We start from the raw sequence: 20,365 nt of genomic DNA on the forward strand, positions 1-20,365 counted from the left end.
CCTTGACATTTTAGCACTCATTAATTTTACAACAGTTCTTAAGATATACTTTAAATTTCTTCCAATCTTCTTCCACCGTCTCTTTTCCTTGGTCACGGATTCTGCCAGTCATCTCCGCCAGTCCCATATAGTCGATCACCTTCGTCTGCCATTCTTCCAGCGTGGGTAGTTCTTGTGTCTTCCAATACTTCGCTAAGAGAATCCTTGCTGCTGTAGTAGCATACATAAAAAACGTCCTATCCTTCCTTGACACCAATTGGCCGACCATGCCCAGGAGAAAAGCTTCTGGTTTCTTATGAAAGGTACATTTAAGGACCTTCTTAATTTCATTATAGATCATTTCCCAGAAGGCCTTAATCCTCGGGCATGTCCACCAAAGGTGGTAGAAAGTACCTTCAGTCTCATTACATTTCCAGCATTTATTATTGGGCAAGTGATAAATTTTTGCAAGCTTGACTGGGGTCACGTACCACCTGTAAATCATTTTCATAATATTCTCTCTTAAGGGATGATGGGAGTTGTAGTTTAGCAACAGCCAGAGGGCCAGAGAATCTGACACGGCTTGAAACCACGGTGAGCCTAGGCCTGTATTGGACCTAGACCAAAGGTGGAGAACTCCCAAGTGACCGATTTTTGCCCACGTGGGTTGAAATCAAAGGTGCCTCGGTTTGCAAGTCGTAACCAGGGCTGATTGCCAGGGCTTGCAAAGCACCGTGCCTGGGACTCCACAGGTGCTGACTGCCAGGAGCAAACTCTGCTTTGACGCAGATGCATCCTTATGTAACCTACACCTGATGCCATGCATGATATCAGTTCTGGTGTAGGATGGGTAGGTGTGACTTGGCCAGGCCAACATATCCTTGTGGGCCCAAACAGAGAGGCCCGCTGGACCTAACAAAGCAAGCTGCCTTCAGTGACCCAGTAGGCCGAAGCCAGCTCTCAGTAGCAAACCATGTTCCATCCCTGCTGTCTCCAGGGAAGAGCTGGAGAGCTTCTCAAATAAGGCAATAATGGTCTACAGGGGTGGCTCAAGGTGTTGCGGCACCTGAGGTGGAATGCCCCACTGCTGTTCCCACAATGTAGGGGGGGGGCAAACTCCATAATGTCTTCTCCTCAAGAAGCCCTTGAGGAGTTGTCCCCACTGGGTAGGGGGGCAGATCATTTATAGATTCCCTCACACCCCCGCTCAGTGGTGGAGCTATGCACCAGCTTTGCCTTTTAGGAGAAGATGGTAAAAGCCACACCTCTCAGTGGAAGGGAGATCTGTCTCCTTGCGCCTAGAGGCCAGGGAGTCCCATGGCAAAGCTGGGTGTTGGAATGGGGATGCCTCTCCTTGGGAGGTTGCCGCCTCACCCTGCCTCTTGGGTGGGATGGCAATGATGGTCTAGCTAGATCAGTGGTAGCAGCTCTCCAAGGTTCTCCGTAGAGGTCCTTCCAGCAATGCTACTCAAGGTGGTATGGTGTAGTGGTTAGAGTGCTGGACTCAGGTTCAAATTTCCACTCAGCCATGAAACTTTGCTGTGTGGCCTTGGGTCAGCTCTCAGCCTAATGTGCTGCACTAGATTGTTGCAAGGATAAAATAATAATAATAACAGAGAGACATATGCTTACCACCATGAACTGCTTTGAGGAAAAGCTGTGCTATAAATGTAAATCCATAATCAACAGTCTTGGTGCAGTATATGTGTTCAGTGGGACAATCCTTGAGTGTCAAACAAGTTTAATTATTGTTCCCGGCATCTGGGAACTATATGGCGGCATGCTAAGGAACCCTCTTGCAGAAGCTTTCCAGAGTTCCTTGCAGGAAGCCATGACACTTAAAAAAGGTAAAGAAATGAGATGGTTTCTCAGCGCAGGTGGTTATTTCTTTATAAAGCCACCTACGCTTGCTACGTGCTGTATAAAACGTAGAAACAACAGACACCCCTGCCCTCAGGCTTAAGCTCTGAAACGATAAAGACACAATTAAGGACAAAAGGGAAAAAAAGCACAAGGGGAAGGAGACTGGGAAGGCCAAGGTGAGCAGCTGTCAGAAGAAGGCACTGCTGAGGCAGAAGGACCAAGTGGCAGTTGGATGAGGGAGGCCAGTGGAAAGGGCCTCGATCCGACTCCCTCAGCTTAACTGCTGGTGAAGGCCTGTGATACTCATCCTACCAAGGCAGCATCAACTATCCTGGTCGTATGTCCAGCTCTCCACATTTCCACATCAGTTTGATAATTTTTTAAAAAATCACCCCCATTTTTGTGTTTTCCCTAATGCACACTTAGAATAAAAAAATCCTATAGTTGGAAGGGATCCCAAGGGTTGTCTAGTCCAGCCCCCTGCAATGCAGAAATCACAGCTAAAGAATCCCTGACAGATGGCCACCCAACCTCTGCTTAAAAACCTCCAGGAAAAGAGAGTCCTTTGCCTTCCAAGGGGGTCCACTCCACCGTCAAACAGCTTTTGCCCTCAGAAAGTTCTTCCTAATGTTGAGTCCGAATCTCCTGGCTTATTATTTGAATCCATTGGTTCAGATCTTACCCTTTGGAGAAGCAGAAAACAAGCTTGCTCCATCTTCCATGTGGCAACCCTTCCGATATTTGAAGGTGGCTATCTTATCTCCTCTCAGTCTTCTCTTATCCAGGCTAAACACACTCAGCTCCCTCAACAGCTCAGTTTCCAGACCTTTTATCATCTCGGTCACCCTTCTCTGCACATGTTCCAACTTGTCAACATCCTTCTTAAACACATTTTTGCAAAGCGATGTTCACTAATATAATGCACTTTTGTGGGTTATTTTTACTAATATATGCATTTTAATGCAGAGTTTCACTCGAATACAGCCTTTCTCGACCTTCCATCCCCAGATGTTGATGGACTACAGCTCCCATCATCCCTAACTATCAAGACCAGCGGTCAGGGATGACGGGAGTTGTAGTCCAACAACAGCTGGGGAGCCAAGATTGAGGAAGGCTGTGCTGGTATATATGTACAGTGGTACCTCGGGTTAAGAACTTAATTCGTTCTGGAGGTCCGTTCTTAACCTGAAACTGTTCTTAACCTGAGGTACCACTTTAGCTAATGGGGCTTCCCGCCGCCGTCGCCGTGCGAGTTCTGTTCTCATCCTGAAGCAAAGTTCTTAACCCGAGGTACTATTTCTGGGTTAGTGGAGTCTGTAACCTGAAGCGTCTGTAACCTGAAGCATCTGTTACCCAAGGTACCACTGTATATTTATACACATTTCTTGGCTGGAGAACTACATAGCAAAATTCAGAGAAATGTGAATGTCAAAGTATAACCATGTTTCGGTTCAGGTATTGTTTCAGCATTCACATTTCACTGTGAACTGAGCTGAATTTCTTCCCCACCTCCATCCCTGAACTGATGCCTTTTTGGCAGGGTTGGCATCAGATTATTTGTTGCCTGAAGTGAAGCAGCCAATATACACACCTCCCCCCCATCACAAATCAAGGTGCTTGGTACGTACCCAAGTCCAGCCAACTTATTTTGGCACCTGAATGCAGAAACTCCTCCAGGGGCCTCTCCCACCTCCCTGGCACAAATAATAAATTAGATGACTAACAAATTGCTGCCCTTTCATGACACCCAGAATCGGGTGCCTCTGAGGCTACCGCTTCACCTTGCCTGGGGGGTAAGGCTGCTGGCTGAATAAAGGTCATCGCTTGGAGAACGAGCTTACTGTCAGCATAGAGAAGGATGCCCTCTGCTTGCTCCTTGTAGCCGCTGTCCACTTCCTTGCCTCCTCTCTTAGTTTATCAGCACCCTTTCCTCACAAGGAAGACGAGGCAGGTGCCCTTTCCCCCTTTGCTATAAGCAAACATCCCAGTGTTTGTTTACGGCTTAGCTGCCCAGCCCAGCTTCTGCTTCCCCGGTCCTTGATAGATTAACATGTCACCCCTCTGCTAAGTCTTTTTTTGTGGCCTCCTCTAAGTGTGGGGCTGGCAGGTGCGGAGCCACAGAAGAGGAAGACAGGAAGTGATTTGGTACAGCTCGGCATTAAGTCTGCAAGCTTGAACCGGCTAATTGGTGTGATAAATCGGTTAAAGCGTTGATTGCAGATCTGAAAAGCCTTGCAGTTAAACCGGGGGGCTGTGCACAGCGGGGCGTGGATCGCTCTGAGGCTGCTTCCCAGCAGCTGGAAGGAAAGGAGAGTGGAGCTCCCCACTGCCTGGTGAGCGTCCCCCTCCAAAACAAAGTCCCCCTGGATGAAATGGGCCATGCAGCCCAGTCTTGTGCATCTTTGCTGGGAAGTTAGCCACTACAAGTTCCACTAAACCCGCATCCAAAGAGAGGGTGGTCATTTACACATAATAATAAAACCAAAACAAAATACCTGCATGTGTATTTGCATATGCTAATTTATATGTATCGGTGCAAATTTAGAAATTGTTATTATAATTTTAGATAGGAGTTCACCATAGTGGGGAGGACTGGGGTAGCTGAGTCGGTAGAGCGGGAGACTCTTACTCTCTGGGATGTGGGTTCGAGCCCCACTTTGGGCAAAAGGTTCCTGTGTTGCAGGAGCTGGAACCAGGCAGAGGGCCTTCTCGGTAGTGGCACCCGCCCTGTGGAACGCCCTCCCACTAGATGTCAAAGAGAACAACAACTACTAGACTTTTAGAAGACATCTGAAGGCAGCCCTGTTTAGGGAAGCTTTTAATGTTTGTTGCATTACTGGGGAAGCCCAGCCAGATGGGCGGGGTATAAATAATAAGTTGTTATTATTATTATTATTATTATTATTATTATTATTATTTTATTATTATTATTAGAGTTAGATGACTCTCGTGGTCCCTTCCAACTCTATGACTGTGTCCAGGTGACCTGTGTGCCTGCTCAGGCCCCTTGAGCAACATAATAACGTGAGAAGATCCTGCTGGATCAGGCCGATGGCCCATCTGGTCCAGCATCCTGTTCTTACAATGTCCAGTCAGATACCTCTGGGAAACCTTCGCACTGGATCTGAACACAAGAGCACTCTCAGCTCCTGAGGTTCCCAGCAGCTGGTATTCAGAAGCATTGCTTCCTCCAGTGGTGGAGGCAGAGCATAGCCATCATGGCTAATAGCCCAACCGTGGCTGGGAAATTTCGTGGCTGCTCTTCCTCTCCCTCCTTAGTGTTCTTCATCTTTGAGCCGGGAGGCCTTTCAAACAGAGGGCAGTGCTGTGGCTACCCTTTAAACAGAGAGCTTATCTTAGGCAAAGCAGGGCAAAAGACCACCTACTCCCAAGTGTTATTTATTTAAGTATCAGATCTTAATAACCAGTTGTACATTATGAGGGCAGGTTACAAAAATTCAGAATGAAAAGCAACTGGTACGTAGGACTGCAACCTTAGGAGCGGCTGCCTTTCTCTAGATTTCATCCATCCATCTTAATTCACAGCCCTTTACATACTGCAGGGCACATGCAGAACTCCTGTACGAACAGGTTTCTCCATTCACTCCAGTGGAGAGGGAAGCTCTCTGCATGTGTCCTAGTGTGTGTCCATAATTTCCCCCTTTCACTATAGGCTCCCTTATATCCTGTGCTTCCGCCCCTCCACCCCCAGGGAGACAGAGACATATATAAGATAGGAAACCAGGCGACGAGCTCCATTCTCAATCAGGCCTTTGGGGACACAGCACTGCCACTTGAATAGCTTCCTCTTGTTTTAATTACAGGCTTGCTTAACTTTTAGAGGATAACGAGGCAGTTTAATCGAGCGATTAACAGATAGATGCCTCTGCTTAGCCTTTCTTGTTGAGAAGAAAGAAAAGAGTGATGGGCCCAGATTCACCCAGCTTGGTTTCATTTGGTCTGTGTGGTGAGAAAGCTGGCGGAGCTCCACCAGGCATTTATTTGACACCCCCCTTTTGCTTTTCCTTCTTGGGGGCTTAACTGATCCCAGGTAGAGCTGCAAAAGAACTTTCTCCTTAGGCTGTTCGCTTTGGCAGCGCTGAAGTTTTGGAGGAGCAGGGAGACAGCAGCAGATGCAGTCCGAAACAAGAAAACAAAAACTGCAAGTGCACATTGTGGGAAATAACTTGTGCATCTTGGCAGCTTCGCAGCGAAACTGCGTTGTGCAGCACGGGGAAGGGCGTGGCTCAGTGCCGGGACATTTGTCTTGCATGCAGAAGGTTCCTGCTTCAGCCCCTGGCACCTCCAGGTAGGGCTGGGAATGTCCCCTGCCTGAAATTCTAGAGAGCCACCGCTAGTCAGTGTAGCCCATGGGTAGGCAAACTAAGACCCAGGGACTGGATCCAGCCCAATCGCCTTCTCAATCCGGCCCATGGACGGTCCGGGAATCGTCGTGTTTTTACATGAGTAGAATGTGTGCTTTTATTTTAAATGCATCTCTGGGTTATTTGTGGGGCATAGGAATTCGTTCATTCCCCCGACAAAAAAGAATATAGTCCGGCCCCCCACAAGGTCTGAGGGACAGTGGACCAGCCCCCTGCTGAAAACGTTTGCTGACCCCTGGTAGACCATATTGAGCCAGGTGAACCCAGTGGTCCTGTCTTCCTAGGGGTGGGGAACCAATGACCCTCCTGTTATTGCTGGACTCCGACTCCCATCAACCTCAGCCAGCGTTTTATTTCTTTATTGCATTTGTATACCACCTTTATCATCCAAGGAGCTCAAGGTGGTACACCTGGTTCTCCTCCTCCCCATTCCATCTTCACAAGAACCCTGTGAGGTAGGTTAGGCTGAGAGGTGGTGACTGGCCCAAGGTCACCCAGTGAGCTTCATGGCTGAGTGGGGATTCGAACCCTGCTCTCCCATGTCCTAGTCCAACACTCTCACCATTACACCACGCTGGCCAATGATCAGAGATTATGGGAGTTGGAATTTCTAGAGCAGGGGTCAGCAAACTTTTTCAGCAGGGGGCTGGCCCACTGTCCCTCAGACCTTGGGGGGGGGGCGGACTATATATTTTTTGGTGGGGGAAATGATGCAAGAGCACCATGAGCCCCGGTGGATGCTTACCTGTGTCTTGCAAGCGGTAGGGGCTGGCAGCAGTGGGGGGGTGGGGGTGGCAGGACGATGAGCGGCACACAAAAGGGCTCTGGAGAGGGGCTGCTTAAAATGGTGGCTGCTCAAGCGCTGCTGCTGCTGGCACCAACAAAGCCCAGCCCTCTTTCTCCTCTAGGCAGGGCAGGGAGAAGCCAGGAGGAGGGAGGGAGTAGGTGCCACCACCACCATGTGAGGGAGAAGGAGGGAGAGGGGGAGGGAAAGAACGCATGCGCTGGCGATCCACGTGGTGATTCCCGGACCATCCGCGGGCCGGATCCAGAAGGCAATTGGGCCTGATCCCGCCCACGGACCATAGTTTGCCTCCCCATATTCTAGAGGGTCACAGGTTTCCCCACCTCTGGGGTGGCGGATAGAGTATTGTATTTAGTTTTGGGCGTCCCAGAGTTCACATGCTGTAACAGGAATCCTGTGGACTAAGTATTGGTTCAGAGGCACTTTGATACTTCTCAGGCACGGCTCATGCACAAATATGTGACATACTGAAAACTAAAGCAACAACAGCAGACAACTTAAACAACAACAAATGCTACAAAAAGGCACAGTTACATATAAGATGTTAACTGGCACCTGCTCCAGCACTGAGCAATGACCCTTCCTCTTTCTTCCAACAGGAGACAACTTCTGGCTGGCTACTGCTGGAGAGACAGACTGCTAGACAGCAGGGACTTTTTTCTCCAGTTCCTACAAGGCAATGCTTATTGGCTTCACTTACTCCCTTTTCTCATTCTCTTTCAGGGCAGCACCCTGAGGAAGCGGAAGATGTACGAAGAATTCCTCAGCAAGGTCTCCATCTTGGGTGTGTTGCCTTTCCTTTCCTTTTGGATATTGTTGCACCGATGAAAAATATACGGTGGTAAAAAAACCATCAAGGAAATACGCAGAAAGCCTGTGTGCACATGTATAAAGCCTGGTCCACACAACGCAGCAAATTAAGGTTGTAAGAACAGGCTGCTGTACTTCAAACTGCAGGTGGGAGATGCATCTTTAAAAAGAAAAGAGGAAATCTCCCATATATAAAATTACTCCCAGCAATTCAAAAACAACCACAGCTGGCAGTGGGCTTAGTTAGAGCATTTCTCCCTGATGAGCAGGACATTTTCTGTCTTGTTTTTGTGGGAGGGTTTTTAATATAGAGGAGCCTCCAAAAATGCCTTTTTCTCCCACTCACACAGTCTGAAGTGGTGCAGTCCTTTCTGCCATCGCCCTCACATGGGGTTCGCTGTAGCCCAATGGTTCCCAAACTCAATATTCTGCAGATCATTGGGAAATTGCTTAGGATCTTGGCAGACCACCTGTTGACATTTCTGTCAGTTCATAGCAATTGAAATGCACTACAGTGGTACCTCGGGTTAAGTACTGAATTCGTTCTGGAGGTCCGTACTTAACTTGAAACTGTTCTTAACCTGAAGCACCACTTTAGCTAATGGGGCCTCCTGCTGCTGCCACACTGCCGGAGCACGATTTCTGTTCTTATCCTGAAGCAAAGTTCTTAACCTGAAGCACTATTTCTGGGTTAGCAGAGTCTGTAACCTGAAGCATATGTAACCTGAAGCGTATGTAACCCAAGGTATTCTAGCTACTGTATGGTCCCCCCCCTCCAATTCTGCTGCTGCTGCTGCTGTTGTTGTTACTTTTATATCCTGTCTTTCTTCCGAGGAGCAAAAGCTGTTGTTCGTAATTCTTCTCTGCTCCATTTTTATCCTCACAACAACCCTGTGAGGTAGGTTAGGCTGAGTGACGTTGCCTGGCCCAAGATCACCCAGTGAGGAGGAGGAGGAAGCTGTAAACAGGATGCAACCTAAGATGTATCAGTGTAAACAGCCAGGAGATAGAGAGAGAAGTCAGCATAGATTTAAAGGTACAAGGACAGTTTGGGAACATGGAGAACTCTCACTTTTGTTGGCATTAGCTTCGTGCAGATCCCTCTGTTGCAAGGTGAGTTGCAACCAACAGCTAGAGCAACAGATGCAACTCTTTCCTTTGTACAGTAGGCTACATTCCAGCCATTTATAAGCAAGAGGTTTGCGCGCGCACACACACACACACACACGCTCCATCCAGGCAAGCAAGAGGCATTAGCACAGGACACATTCCAGGCAAAAAGGTGTGTAAGGGGTGTGGCTTGCAGTGAGTCCCCAAGGGCCAGGCACAAAGGTCTGGAAAGCTTCACTTAGTCTCTGGACTGAAATTCCTCACCCCTGATCTAGATGAACTGGCAGCATAACTCTTATCCCAAGGATATTAGACAGGAGCCTTTGCTAGCCCCTCCTGGGGGACTGGACCTAGGACCCTCTGCATGCAGATAAAATGATTTGCCACGGGCTGGTTCACAGGTGTACTGGAGTGGGAGAGGATGGCCACCCAGCCGCCAGCAGTCACAAACGCATTTGTTACTTTGAATGAAATGTTGGGAACAACAACACTGATTTAATACCAAGACTTCGCCTTAGCATCTTCCTGGCAGAGATAAGAAAGACACAGGACTCCTGGCATGGGCGGTCATAATTTTCCTCTTCTCCCATGCCTACCACAGCAGGGTTTTGTACGAGTGCAACCCTTCCTGGAATAGTTGAGCAGTCATTTCTCATTTGGGCAGTCAGAAAATGCAGGGAGTGTGGAGAGATATGATTGTGCCGTAAACTATTAGGTTTCCCAGTTGACAGGTGAGAAATGTTTCCCCCGCTCCACTAGATGAAAGCAGTTCTTAATATTGCTTGTATGTTTAGTCGGAATCCCCTTTCTTGTAACTTGAAGCCATTGGTTCGGGGCCTAGCCTCCAGAGCAGGAGAAACAAGCTTCCTCCATCTTCCATGTGACAGCCCTCTGGCTTGGTAAAAGGCGGCTTCAAGGTGTTCATATGCGTTCATGTATTGAGCGCACCATTTGAAGGGCTCTCAGAGGACAGCCCTCAATTGGAGGAGTGTGGTCCAAGTCTGGATTAAAGATAGATAACTCATTGACGTTGCTCATCAACAGGGAACAGGATGAGTGGGCATGCAAGTCTCCTTGACACAGCCAGCCCCACTATGATTAAATGTATTGGATTTCTATTTAAATTGGAGTAATGATTTTTAAAATGGCACCTACACATTAAAAAAATAAACTATGCAAACTTTATGCAAATCTGCACCCTCTTTTCAGCCTTGTTTCTTTACTACAAGAAAGAAGATTCCACCTAAACATTAGGAAGAACTTCCTGACAGTAAGAGCTGTTCGACAGTGGAATTTGCTGCCAAGGAGTGTGGTGGAGTCTCCTTCTTTGGAGGTCTTTAAGCAGAGGCTTGACAACCATATGTCAGGAGTGCTCTGATGGTGTTTCCTGCTTGGCAGGGGGTTGGACTCGATGGCCCTTGTGGTCTATTCTAACTCTATGATTCTATGATTCTATTCTATGATTCTATACTTTTCTTGCCCTACCATTAGGCAGAGTGGGGCAGCTGCCCCAGGCAGCATCATTGGCACCCTACCTATAAAAGGAAGCATTCAGTCCATAACCATGGGACGGCGGGCAATAGGACCCTGGCTGGCTCAGATCTAACTCTGGATTTTCAGCTTTTATTTAAAGCAACAACAAAGCACGAAAGCATGCATCTTCCAAATTATTTACAGTATAAAACCTGCTCCCACCTCCTAAGATTCTGGAATCACTAAGTCAACAGAGCCTTGTTTTTGGATGCCATCACGTTGAATTTAATATTATTCAGATGTAATAGCATTAAATAACTCCTGCCATATCAGATTACCTGTATTTCACCCTCTGTAAGTTTAGACTCCAACACTGCTAAAGTTTCTGGCTGCAGGCTTGAAGAGGCTGCTAGCAGGTGGTTCAAAGTTGTTTCCCACCTTCAAACTTAACAGATATAAGAAGGGACCTGCTGGATCAGACCAGGGGCCAATCTGGTCCAACATCCTGCTCCCACAGTGGCCAATCACGTGCCTCTGGAAAGCCACCAAACAAAGGGAAATCGCTGTCTTCCACTGTTGTTTCCCAGAGACTAGGGAAACGTCTTCGTACCTCTGCTGAGTTTGCCCCTCTTCTCTACTGTAACCTTCCCTGAATCTGCATCTCCCCTGAATCCTGCCTACTGCCTGCTGTCCCCTGTTAGGTGCCCTTTATATTTCCAATCCTCACTGACTCCTCAGCCTCCCAATCCTATTACACCACCAACATCATTCTGGTTTGCACCCTGCAACACGCCTATTAGACAATAGCCCTTTACCATTTTTGCTTGGGGGGGGGGGGAAATGCACTTGAACTTCTTATTGCATCACAAAAAGGAGAACTTGCAATTACCCTTGCAATGCTTAGCAGAAGGTCTGGGATATCATCCGTTCCAGCCTGCCAGAAAGAACCTGCATTGCAGCGATAATTTTAAGAGTGCCAATTACGGCAAATCAGAGCGAGCAATGGAAAGGTCCCAGCACCTGCACTTGTAAGAGGCAAATTAAATCCATTTATCGTTTTAAGTGCAAATGCAAAGGGCAAAAGTTCTTTTAAAAGTAGAGTTGCACAACCCTGTGTAAGTTATCCACCATTTTGACGGAAGGATGTGGGCAGGGTGAAATGGGTTCTGATTGGTGCTTAGGGTTGCCATAAGTCCGGAATTTCCCTGACATAGCTGGAATACTGCAGTTGGAAGCAGTGCCCAGGTGGAAATCACTGAAATGTCAGTGAAAATACGGACATATGGCAACCAATGTCTGAAGTCTAGATTTTGGCGAATTCCCTTAAAAATAGCTTTAAAACGTCAAAAAGCTCAACTTGGGGCAAAACAAAAAAGAAAGAAAGAAATAAGCTCAACAACTTTTGTGTTTGGATTGGTGCTTGTAGAAAAGGTCTGTTAAACTTTTAGAGGCAAACCAACATGAATAAAACAGGTGCATTGAGAAAAACCCTCCTTGTGTTCTTCCATGTTTCAGAATCTCTTGACAAATGGGAGCGGTTGACTGTGGCAGATGCGCTAGAACCTGTCCAGTTTGAAGACGGAGAAAAGATAGTTGTTCAGGGAGAGCCAGGAGATGACTTTTTCATCATCACAGAGGTAAGCCTGGCTTTCTAACCCGGCACAATTCCTGAAAGTGTATATAACTACCAAGCGACTGCGTTGCATCGGCTCTGTTAACTGGGACCGCGGGTAAGATTCCAAGCTCAGAACTGCAAGGAGGCCTTGTGCAAGCGAGCATTAGAGTATGTGAGCTGGTTTTGCAAGTTGAGCGCATGGATCGATGTGCTGTGGATAAAAGCAAAAGCAACTGTTTTGCAAAGAATTCTGGGTGCAGATTCAACTGGTGGTGTGTGTGTTGGCACCCGTCAGTCTTGGGAGGCAGTGGAGGCGCCCGCCTTTGGGGGTGAAGTCAAACCGTTGGGAGTTTGCAGGATCTGCTGTGGCTGTAGAAACCAACACGAGAGAGACATGTTTTGTTGCAGCTGGGGCAGATGAAGGCGTCCGGTTGTGCTGATGCAGATGCACTATGGTGTGCGCTCCTTTCAGTGGTCATTCCTCCTCGGGTCACTGCCATGGATGCAAAACCTGACTTTCTGTTTTTCTACTTCCTTGGGGTGTATGCTTCCTTTGGGAGCCTTGAGTTAGTTCATTTTGTCTAAACGTTTTGCATACTGCCCTTTGCCAGTAGGCCCCAGAGCAATTTACATCCATAAAAACATGAAACAGTACAATGGGGGGAGGGGAATGCATCAAAATGAAAAGAATTCCATACCTCCAACACACAGGGAAGAAAGGCGGGGGGGGGGGGATGCAACATTAAAATATTCGCCAGGTCTATAAAAGCCCAAACCAGGAATTCTTCACCTTACCCCTCCTCCAAAAGCCTGCCCATAGAGATGCCGACCTGTTTTCTAAAATATAATGGAACCTCAGTTTTTGAGCATCTCTGGAGCTGAATGATTCAGAACCCGAACGCAAAAACCCGGAAGTGAATGCTTCCGTTTTCAAACGCGCCTCAGAAGTCAAACGGCTTCTGAGGCGTGTTTCTCCATTTTCTCAATGGAATTTGCTGACCACCCATTGCTCCTTAGTTGTCGAACGTTTCAGAAGTCAAACGGTCTTATAGAACAGCTTACGTTTGAAAACTGTTAAGTTCCGCATTACGTTTGAGCTTTCGCACAATGTAAAAGCCACTTCTGGAACAATCATGGAATATAGTGCTCATTTCCATGCTTTTTGCTTCCAGAAAAAAATCCATTTGCAAATAATATGGGAATCAGTGCTATACTTGTGCTATTATCTCACTATTGTTCCAGAAGCAGCTTCTAACATCGTGTGAAAGCTCAGCTTTAATGTGGAAATTAAAAGTTAGGGAAGTGTTGTTTATTTTTAATTGAGATTTTACAACAAATTTTAGCATGATTAAAAATGCAAATTACATTTTATATTTTCAATCAACACACACACACACACACACACACACGACTTCCCCCAACTTCCCTTTCTAGTTTATTACATATTCATTTCTTTGGCATTAAGGAAGTGTTGTGAAAGTGGAATAACCCGCCACGTGAATGCAGCCACTGAGAAATACTTCGCAGCCCAGTTGCCACTCTTTCCCAGAACTGCAATTCCCAGAGAGAGAGAGAGAGAGAGAGAGAGAGAGAGAGTATATGAGTGTTAAACTGCTTCAGGTCTGTAGCATAGATTTGTTCAGCAACTCTGCAGTCCTGAACTTTTGGTTCTCATCACAGTTTGGGGCCGCAATTTAAAACCTCGTTTCATGGGGATTTACAGCCATAACAGACCTGGAGAATTTAGCACTCTGTGCTGAAACAGCAGGGAGTTGCCTGCCTCCCACTTATCTCTATACCACCCCCCTGCTGTTTCTAAGCGGTGTGCTGGGTTGAAACACAGGTGTGAGCTGTATCCATGTGTAGGGTGTGTGTGTGTGAAGTGGGGGGCTGAGACAGAATTCCGAAATAAGGGAGCACATCTATGCGATAATATTCTTTTGGCTAAATTAATAATGTTGCATTTGGTTTTGCTGGATTGTATCCTGCCCGATTGTTGTTGTTTTCTTTGCATATTTTATTTCTCTGCTTTTCTGATAACATTCCACGTCAATAAAGCATAAACAAAAACGATACAACAAAGAAAAATATTTCCTTTCAAAGATTTGAAATAATCGACAAAAAATCAGAAAACGTGGGAGGGGATGAGTTCCCCCCATCTCTGCCTTAGGTTGACTTGTGGTGAGGGGATTGGCTCATTCATTGGGTCTGAGAGTCTTATTCAAGACAGGTAAAATATTTCCCCCTGCTCTCCTGGGTTTCTGGATTCCCCATGGCCTGACACACACACACACACACTTATTCAACACTGTGTGATCGAAGTCACCTGTGTGCCCTACAAGTGCCTTTCTGCCCTTCTCTCTCTCCGCTCTCGTCCTGAAGCACCTGTCCTCAGCATCGCCAGTTAAAAGGATCAGGTGCGGTTTGGTTCAATGCGCGGAAACATGTGTTTTCAAAGTGAAAATGCATACAAAAACGTGTATTTTAGGAGAAAAGGCACAGAAATAAAACATATTTTTTAGAGGAATCCATTCAGAATGTACATTTTAGGGGACTGTGCACCCAATTTAAATGCATGATTTAAATGGGATGGAACAAATTTCAGACTGAATGCATTCAAAACTGACACTGAACAAAATATACAGGTTGTTGTGCGCACCTCTGTTGGACACTTACTGCATATTGGGCTATGTAAACAAATCATCTGACCTTAGTATACGGAAGTTTCCTATGTTCCCAGTGTGTAACAGGTTTGCAGTTTGATCTGTGAAAACTAGTGAACAAAGGCTGGGGGGGGGAAGTATTTTAAAAACCTCCTGTCAGTTCTCCCCTCCCCCTCCCTTGTCTTCCTTCAGACATTTTTGAGATCTTGTTTCCCACCCTGCTTTTTCACACAACAACATCAGGCTTTCCCAGCCTGGGCAGATGTGGAATGCATCTACTGGATTTTCAAGGTCATGGAATTATACCATTTGAGATTCCTGGCACTGAGGTGCAGAACCTTAAGCGCCGTGCAACGCTTGTTGCCATAAAGAATTATATTTTGGCAAGTGAACCTCGTAACAGATGCAGTCCCGAAAAAAACAAAAAACAAATTTGCAGCCATATCATAAACTATCACCACTGTGTGTGTGTACACTACACTCAAGAGATTTCTGCCTTTCTGATTTCATTGGTGTGTGTGCTTTTAAGGTATTTGTTTTCAAGAGTCAGGCTGTATATTTAGCTGGGTCTTGCTAGTTTTCCAGTTCGGCTATAAAGCAACCCCATATATAATGTTAGTGAACAGTGGGTGGGGCAGTGAGGTGGGACAGATTCAAACAGCTGATGTCTCCACCCTACCATAAAGCAAACTCCATCCTCCCTGCAGAGAAACAGCTGTCTGAAGAGCTGTTGTTCATGGACCCAACACATGTTTCTTTAGGTATGCAGGTCTGGTGTAGCGGCTATCACACAGGTGATTTTCCTCCCCAGTCCTTAGGAAATGGAAGCAGAAGTGGTCCCCTGCTTTGCATGCAGACGGTCACAGTTCTAGTCCCCAGCACGAACTGTTGAAAAGGGTATTGATAAGCACAACTGGGACATATTTCTGCTTGAGATCCTGAAGCGGTCAGAGTAGACAGCTGTGAATTTGGTTGGAAGCAAGAGTCTGGCTCAGAGTGAAGCATCTTCATGTCTTCTTCCCTCCACCTGAGGGAATCCCATGGCATCGAGAAAGGGAAGGGGTTGCCCTCAGCCTTGGCAGACGTCACAGGTTAAAAATGGAATCTTCTGCATGAATCAGAACCAGTGCCACCATCACAGAAATGCAGTCCAACCTGGTGTTCTCCAGATGTTGGCAGATTATCAGTCCCAGCCAGTGCTGCCAATCAGTGCTTTCAAACTGTCATGGCTTTCCCCCCCCCAAAAAAAAAGGATTCTGGGAGCTGTGGTTTGTTACCACAGGGGGTTTGAGGCCCCCTATTCCCTTCTCAGAGCTACATTTCCCAGAGTGCTTTAGCAGTCAATCTGTCTTCCCAGGGAACTCTGAGAATTATAGCTCTGTGAAGGGAACAGGGGCTCTCCTAACAACTCTCAGCACAAGCAACATTTCCCAGAATCCTTCAGGGGAAGCCATGGCTGTTTAAAGTGGTATCGGTGCTCTAAATATATGGTGTGAGGCCTTAGACAAGAACCGGGAACCTGTGGCCCACCAGATGTTGCAGAACTACACCTCCCTTTGTCCCTGACAATTGGACATGCTGACTGGAACAACATCTGGAGGGTGAAAACTTCCCCATCCCTGTTCTAGGTCAATCAAGAATTGACTGGAAGGAGGGGATGACAGCACAAGGAAGGGAGTGCTGGAGAAATTAAACCCACTGAACTCTGAGCAAGTAGCCACACATCACAAGGTCTCCCAGCCAGGGGTGCCAACTTGAATAAAATATTGTGTGGGCCCAGGTAAGCCCAGCCCCGCATAACCGATCACATGATGCAGTGCACACACACCATTTGAATGGGAATGCTCATCAGTTTTGCGGGGGCCCGGCCACCACAAATATTTTATTGTGGGGGGCCCCTAGGAGTTGGTTCTTGTGCTCCCAGCTTCCTGCTCTTTTGTATTTTTTAAGGCTAAGGTGTCGAGCTGGCCTCGTGAGATGTTATCTGCAGACGGTTCTTCAGAGTGGGAGTTGTTCTCAGGAACTCCAACCTGAGCCTCTCCCAAGGCTAGCTTTAGTAGCAGAGCATCAAGGAGGGAGCTGGACTGATTCAGCTGCCCGAGAATGCCGTAGTCCACAGCTGTGGCAGCCCATCCTGGCTTCTTCAGCTCCCACGCTTCCCCCGTATCAGATCCTTTGGCTCTAGTTCTCGTCAGCAAGCACCATATATGGTCTGGAGTTATGTCATGGAACTCCTCTCGGTATGCTGAGAGAGCTGCCCCTCCCTCCCCTCCCCAACCCCCTGATATCGGTTGCATGTTGAGAACTTCATGCTGGATTAGCAGTTGGGCTAAGTGCCATCTTGTTGATGGGAAACCATTCAAGCAACGTTAGGGAGATGGAGGAGGGTGCAATTAAAAAGGAAGCAAGGGGACGATGCCAGATTAGTTCATGTAATTTATAGAGACCCAGTTTTCCACTGAGTTAAAGGAGCCAAAGACCCTTAGAGCATCTCAGCCAATGGCAGCCTGAGTGCTTTCTGCCTGCTATGCCCCTCTGCAACATTAAACTAATCCAATTCAGTTAATCCAGTCTAATCCCAACCTGGTGCCCCCTATATATATTGGAGTCCAGCTTCCATCGCCCCTGACCACTGACCTTGCTTCCTGCAGCTGATGGGAATTGTAGTGCAAAATCATTGGAGGGCACCAAGTTGGAAACGGCTGAGCAAAGCCATCAAAGGTTTTCCATGCTCGCCATCACAACATTCACATCAGATAGGAATTCTGACATTGATTTTGGTGAGTTGTGGATGCTGGCAACCAGTTCCCTCTACTTAAATTGCAGGCCATGGGTAAAACGTCTGGTGCTCTGAAGTGCTGAGTAATTGCGCCATTTAACTTTCTAATTGATTGCAGTGATTAATATATCTAATCCTTAAATGAGAACAGGTGCAGATTTTTAAGTGCAGGTTTATTTGTTTCTCTTTCTGCCCCATGGCTGAAGGTGGCTTAAGAGAAAATAAATCTAATAAAAATAAAGTATTATTATTATTATTATTATTATTATTATTATTATTCCTGGGTGTACATGCTGGACTCACAAACACCACATGGCCTCAACCTGGCACATAGGACCAGCATCTCTTAGCTTCATCAGATGAAGACCTTCTGAGCATCCCACCCCCAAAACTCTTTCACTGCCATCTTGGAAACAACATCATTTTTATCAGAGCAGCTGATGGAGGCAGAAGCCAAAACATTTTACCACATAAAGAAAAAATAATAGCACACTGCTTCATAACTCACAGTAACATGCATATTATTTTAGTGATTTACCAAATCCAGGCTTGAGTGAGGTTCATGTGAGGGCCAGTGAGTGAGTGAGAGCCAGTGTGGTGTTGTGGTTAAGAACGGTGGTCTCGTAATCTGGTGAATCGAGTTTGCTTCCCTGCTCCTCCACATGCAGCTGCTGGGTGACCTTGGGCTAGTCACACTTCTCTGAAGTCTCTCAGCCCCACTCACCTCACAGAGTGTTTGTTGTGGGGGAGGAAGGGAAAGGAGAATGTTAGCTGCTTTGAGACTCCTTTGAGTAGTGATAAAGCGGGATATCAAATGCAAACTCTTCTTCTTCATCATCATGGCATCCATTTGTCTTGGGAGACAATGAAGGAGTTCACCTTTGGGGTTACAGTGCCTGCTGTAGAGAACGACAAGGGAGAGACTTGTTTTGTTGCAGCTGGGGCAGATGAAGGTGTTCAGCTCCAGAATGCCTGAGATTTATATATATATTTTTGTTGCTGTTGCATGTTGGTTTTGCTTGCCTCTTGGCCTGGGTGCTTCATGTGGCCTTACAGCCTGCTCAGTTAAAAACCTCTGCTTAGAATGATAATGCAACTGATCCACTACTGCTGATTTGTGTGGCCAACACTGAAAGGAACGAAGGAATGGTGTGTGCTCTCAACTGCTTGCCATCTTAACCTGAGAGAGACCCCTTTGGTTCAAACACACACAAACACAGCCAGGCCAGGCGTGAGAACTTCTGGGTAAATGTCTTCTGTCGGGATGAATGGAGCCAAAGGCCCACCTTAGGCACACTTTGCTATCAGGCCTGGTAATCTCTTGCAGAAACACAGCCTGATTAATTAGTAACAAGGACTGGGAAGGCTGTCCAGAAGGAGCTACAAAGGCTGTGCTGCAAATCCTCCACAGTCACCCATGTTTTGAGTCGGCTGTGGCAGCAATCTCCTCTCAGCTTCCTTTCCCCCCTCCCCTAGTTCCCAGTGATCCGTGCAGTCATCCTTTTGTTCAGTACAAACAAACTAAGGCGGCAGTGCCAACTCCACTCACCTGGGAGCAGGTCCCTTTGAGTTCATTAGGCCCTAGAGGAGCTCCGCCCTTGTGTCCAGCACATCCTACTCACGAATGGACCCATAGAAATGAATAAGCGCATACCCTCCAACGTTTCTCCAATGGAAATAGGGGCATCCACAAGAAAAGAGGGACATTCTGGGATCAAATCAGAAACCGGGACGGCTTCTGTAAATCCGGGACAGTCCCTGGAAAATAGGGACACTTGAAAGCTCTGCAGGCATTCGGCATGCCTATTAATTTGTGCCTATTAATTAGGCTTAATGATTTCAGTGGGTCTGCTCTGAGTATAACTTTGTTGGATACAGCTCATGGTTAGAATTGTGTTTGTCAGTTGTTGTTGTTGTTGTTGTTGTTGTTGTTGTTGTTGTTACATCCCACCCATCTGGCTGGGTTTCCCCAAGCACTCTGGGTGGCTTACAGCATATATAAAACATAGTAAAACATCAAACATCATCTCTGACCACTGGTCCTGCTAGCTAGGAATGATGGGAGTTGTAGTCCAAAAACAGCTGGAGACCCAAGTTTGGGAAACCTTGGTTTGGAATAAAAGAGACTAAAGTGAATATAGATTAAAGGGATTTCAGAAGCATACATGTGTGGTACTGCCCAATTGGAGCAGGGGGCAGAAACCATGTCCACCATGGGCAAGTCAATGTGACAGGTAACTGGAACATGGAAAGAAGTTTTAGCAATAGATAAAGGGGGCAAAAAGATGATGGAACCAAAGGGATGGGATTTGATGAGTTCATGACCGCATGAAAACATTCTCCTCCACATCATATGTGGTTCGGTGGTCTGCAAAACCTGGGTGACTGATCCCTACTTGGGCTACCTTTCCCAGCCTTGCAACATAAAAAGAATCCACAAACGCCCCGAAGAATGTCAACCTCAAGCTTCTTTTTAAGTACTCTAAGCTTCTCTTTTGCATGCTCAACATGTAGCACAACAAATCAGTATGGCTGGCTTTTAAATTCACATCTGGGACGACAGCTTCCTCCAAGCAGTTCAGCCTCATCCAGATGTAATCTAAAACATGTGATTCATAAACCCCTTAAAATTGAGGTTTACGCTGGAAATGCCGATACGTTCTTAACTATGCTGGGAGCTAACAGTTCCCACCACAGGCTCCTTTGATAGCTAGAAGGGGAAAGGTGATGTATCCGGGTGTGTAAATCTAGTGTGCATTCACTTCCGACAAGTGCCACATCTTACAGATAACTTGGACTTCAGAAAGTTTTGAGGACGTCAAGTTTTCTTGGCGCTTCCCCTTTTATGGATGGTTCAGCTAGGACATCCTGCTAACTCCTCTT

The 20,365-nt window shown here is 46.7% G+C and overlaps 1 protein-coding gene across 6 annotated transcripts in view; it reads left to right on the top strand.

The window, feature by feature from the left end:
- The window catches only part of PRKAR1B (protein kinase cAMP-dependent type I regulatory subunit beta), a 119,276-nt gene that overhangs the window by 81,120 nt on the left and 17,791 nt on the right, over window positions 1-20,365 (top strand). For all 6 annotated transcript variants that reach the window (XM_028705700.2, XM_028705701.2, XM_028705699.2 and 3 more), the window contains 2 exons: window positions 7,756-7,816; window positions 11,941-12,062. In XM_028705700.2, coding sequence (XP_028561533.1) covers window positions 7,756-7,816; window positions 11,941-12,062 — 183 coding nt within the window. The remainder of the gene's footprint in view (window positions 1-7,755; window positions 7,817-11,940; window positions 12,063-20,365) is intronic.

This window comes from Podarcis muralis, chromosome 14, assembly GCF_964188315.1.
Source record: "Podarcis muralis chromosome 14, rPodMur119.hap1.1, whole genome shotgun sequence".
Taxonomy (NCBI): Eukaryota; Metazoa; Chordata; class Lepidosauria; order Squamata; family Lacertidae; genus Podarcis; species Podarcis muralis.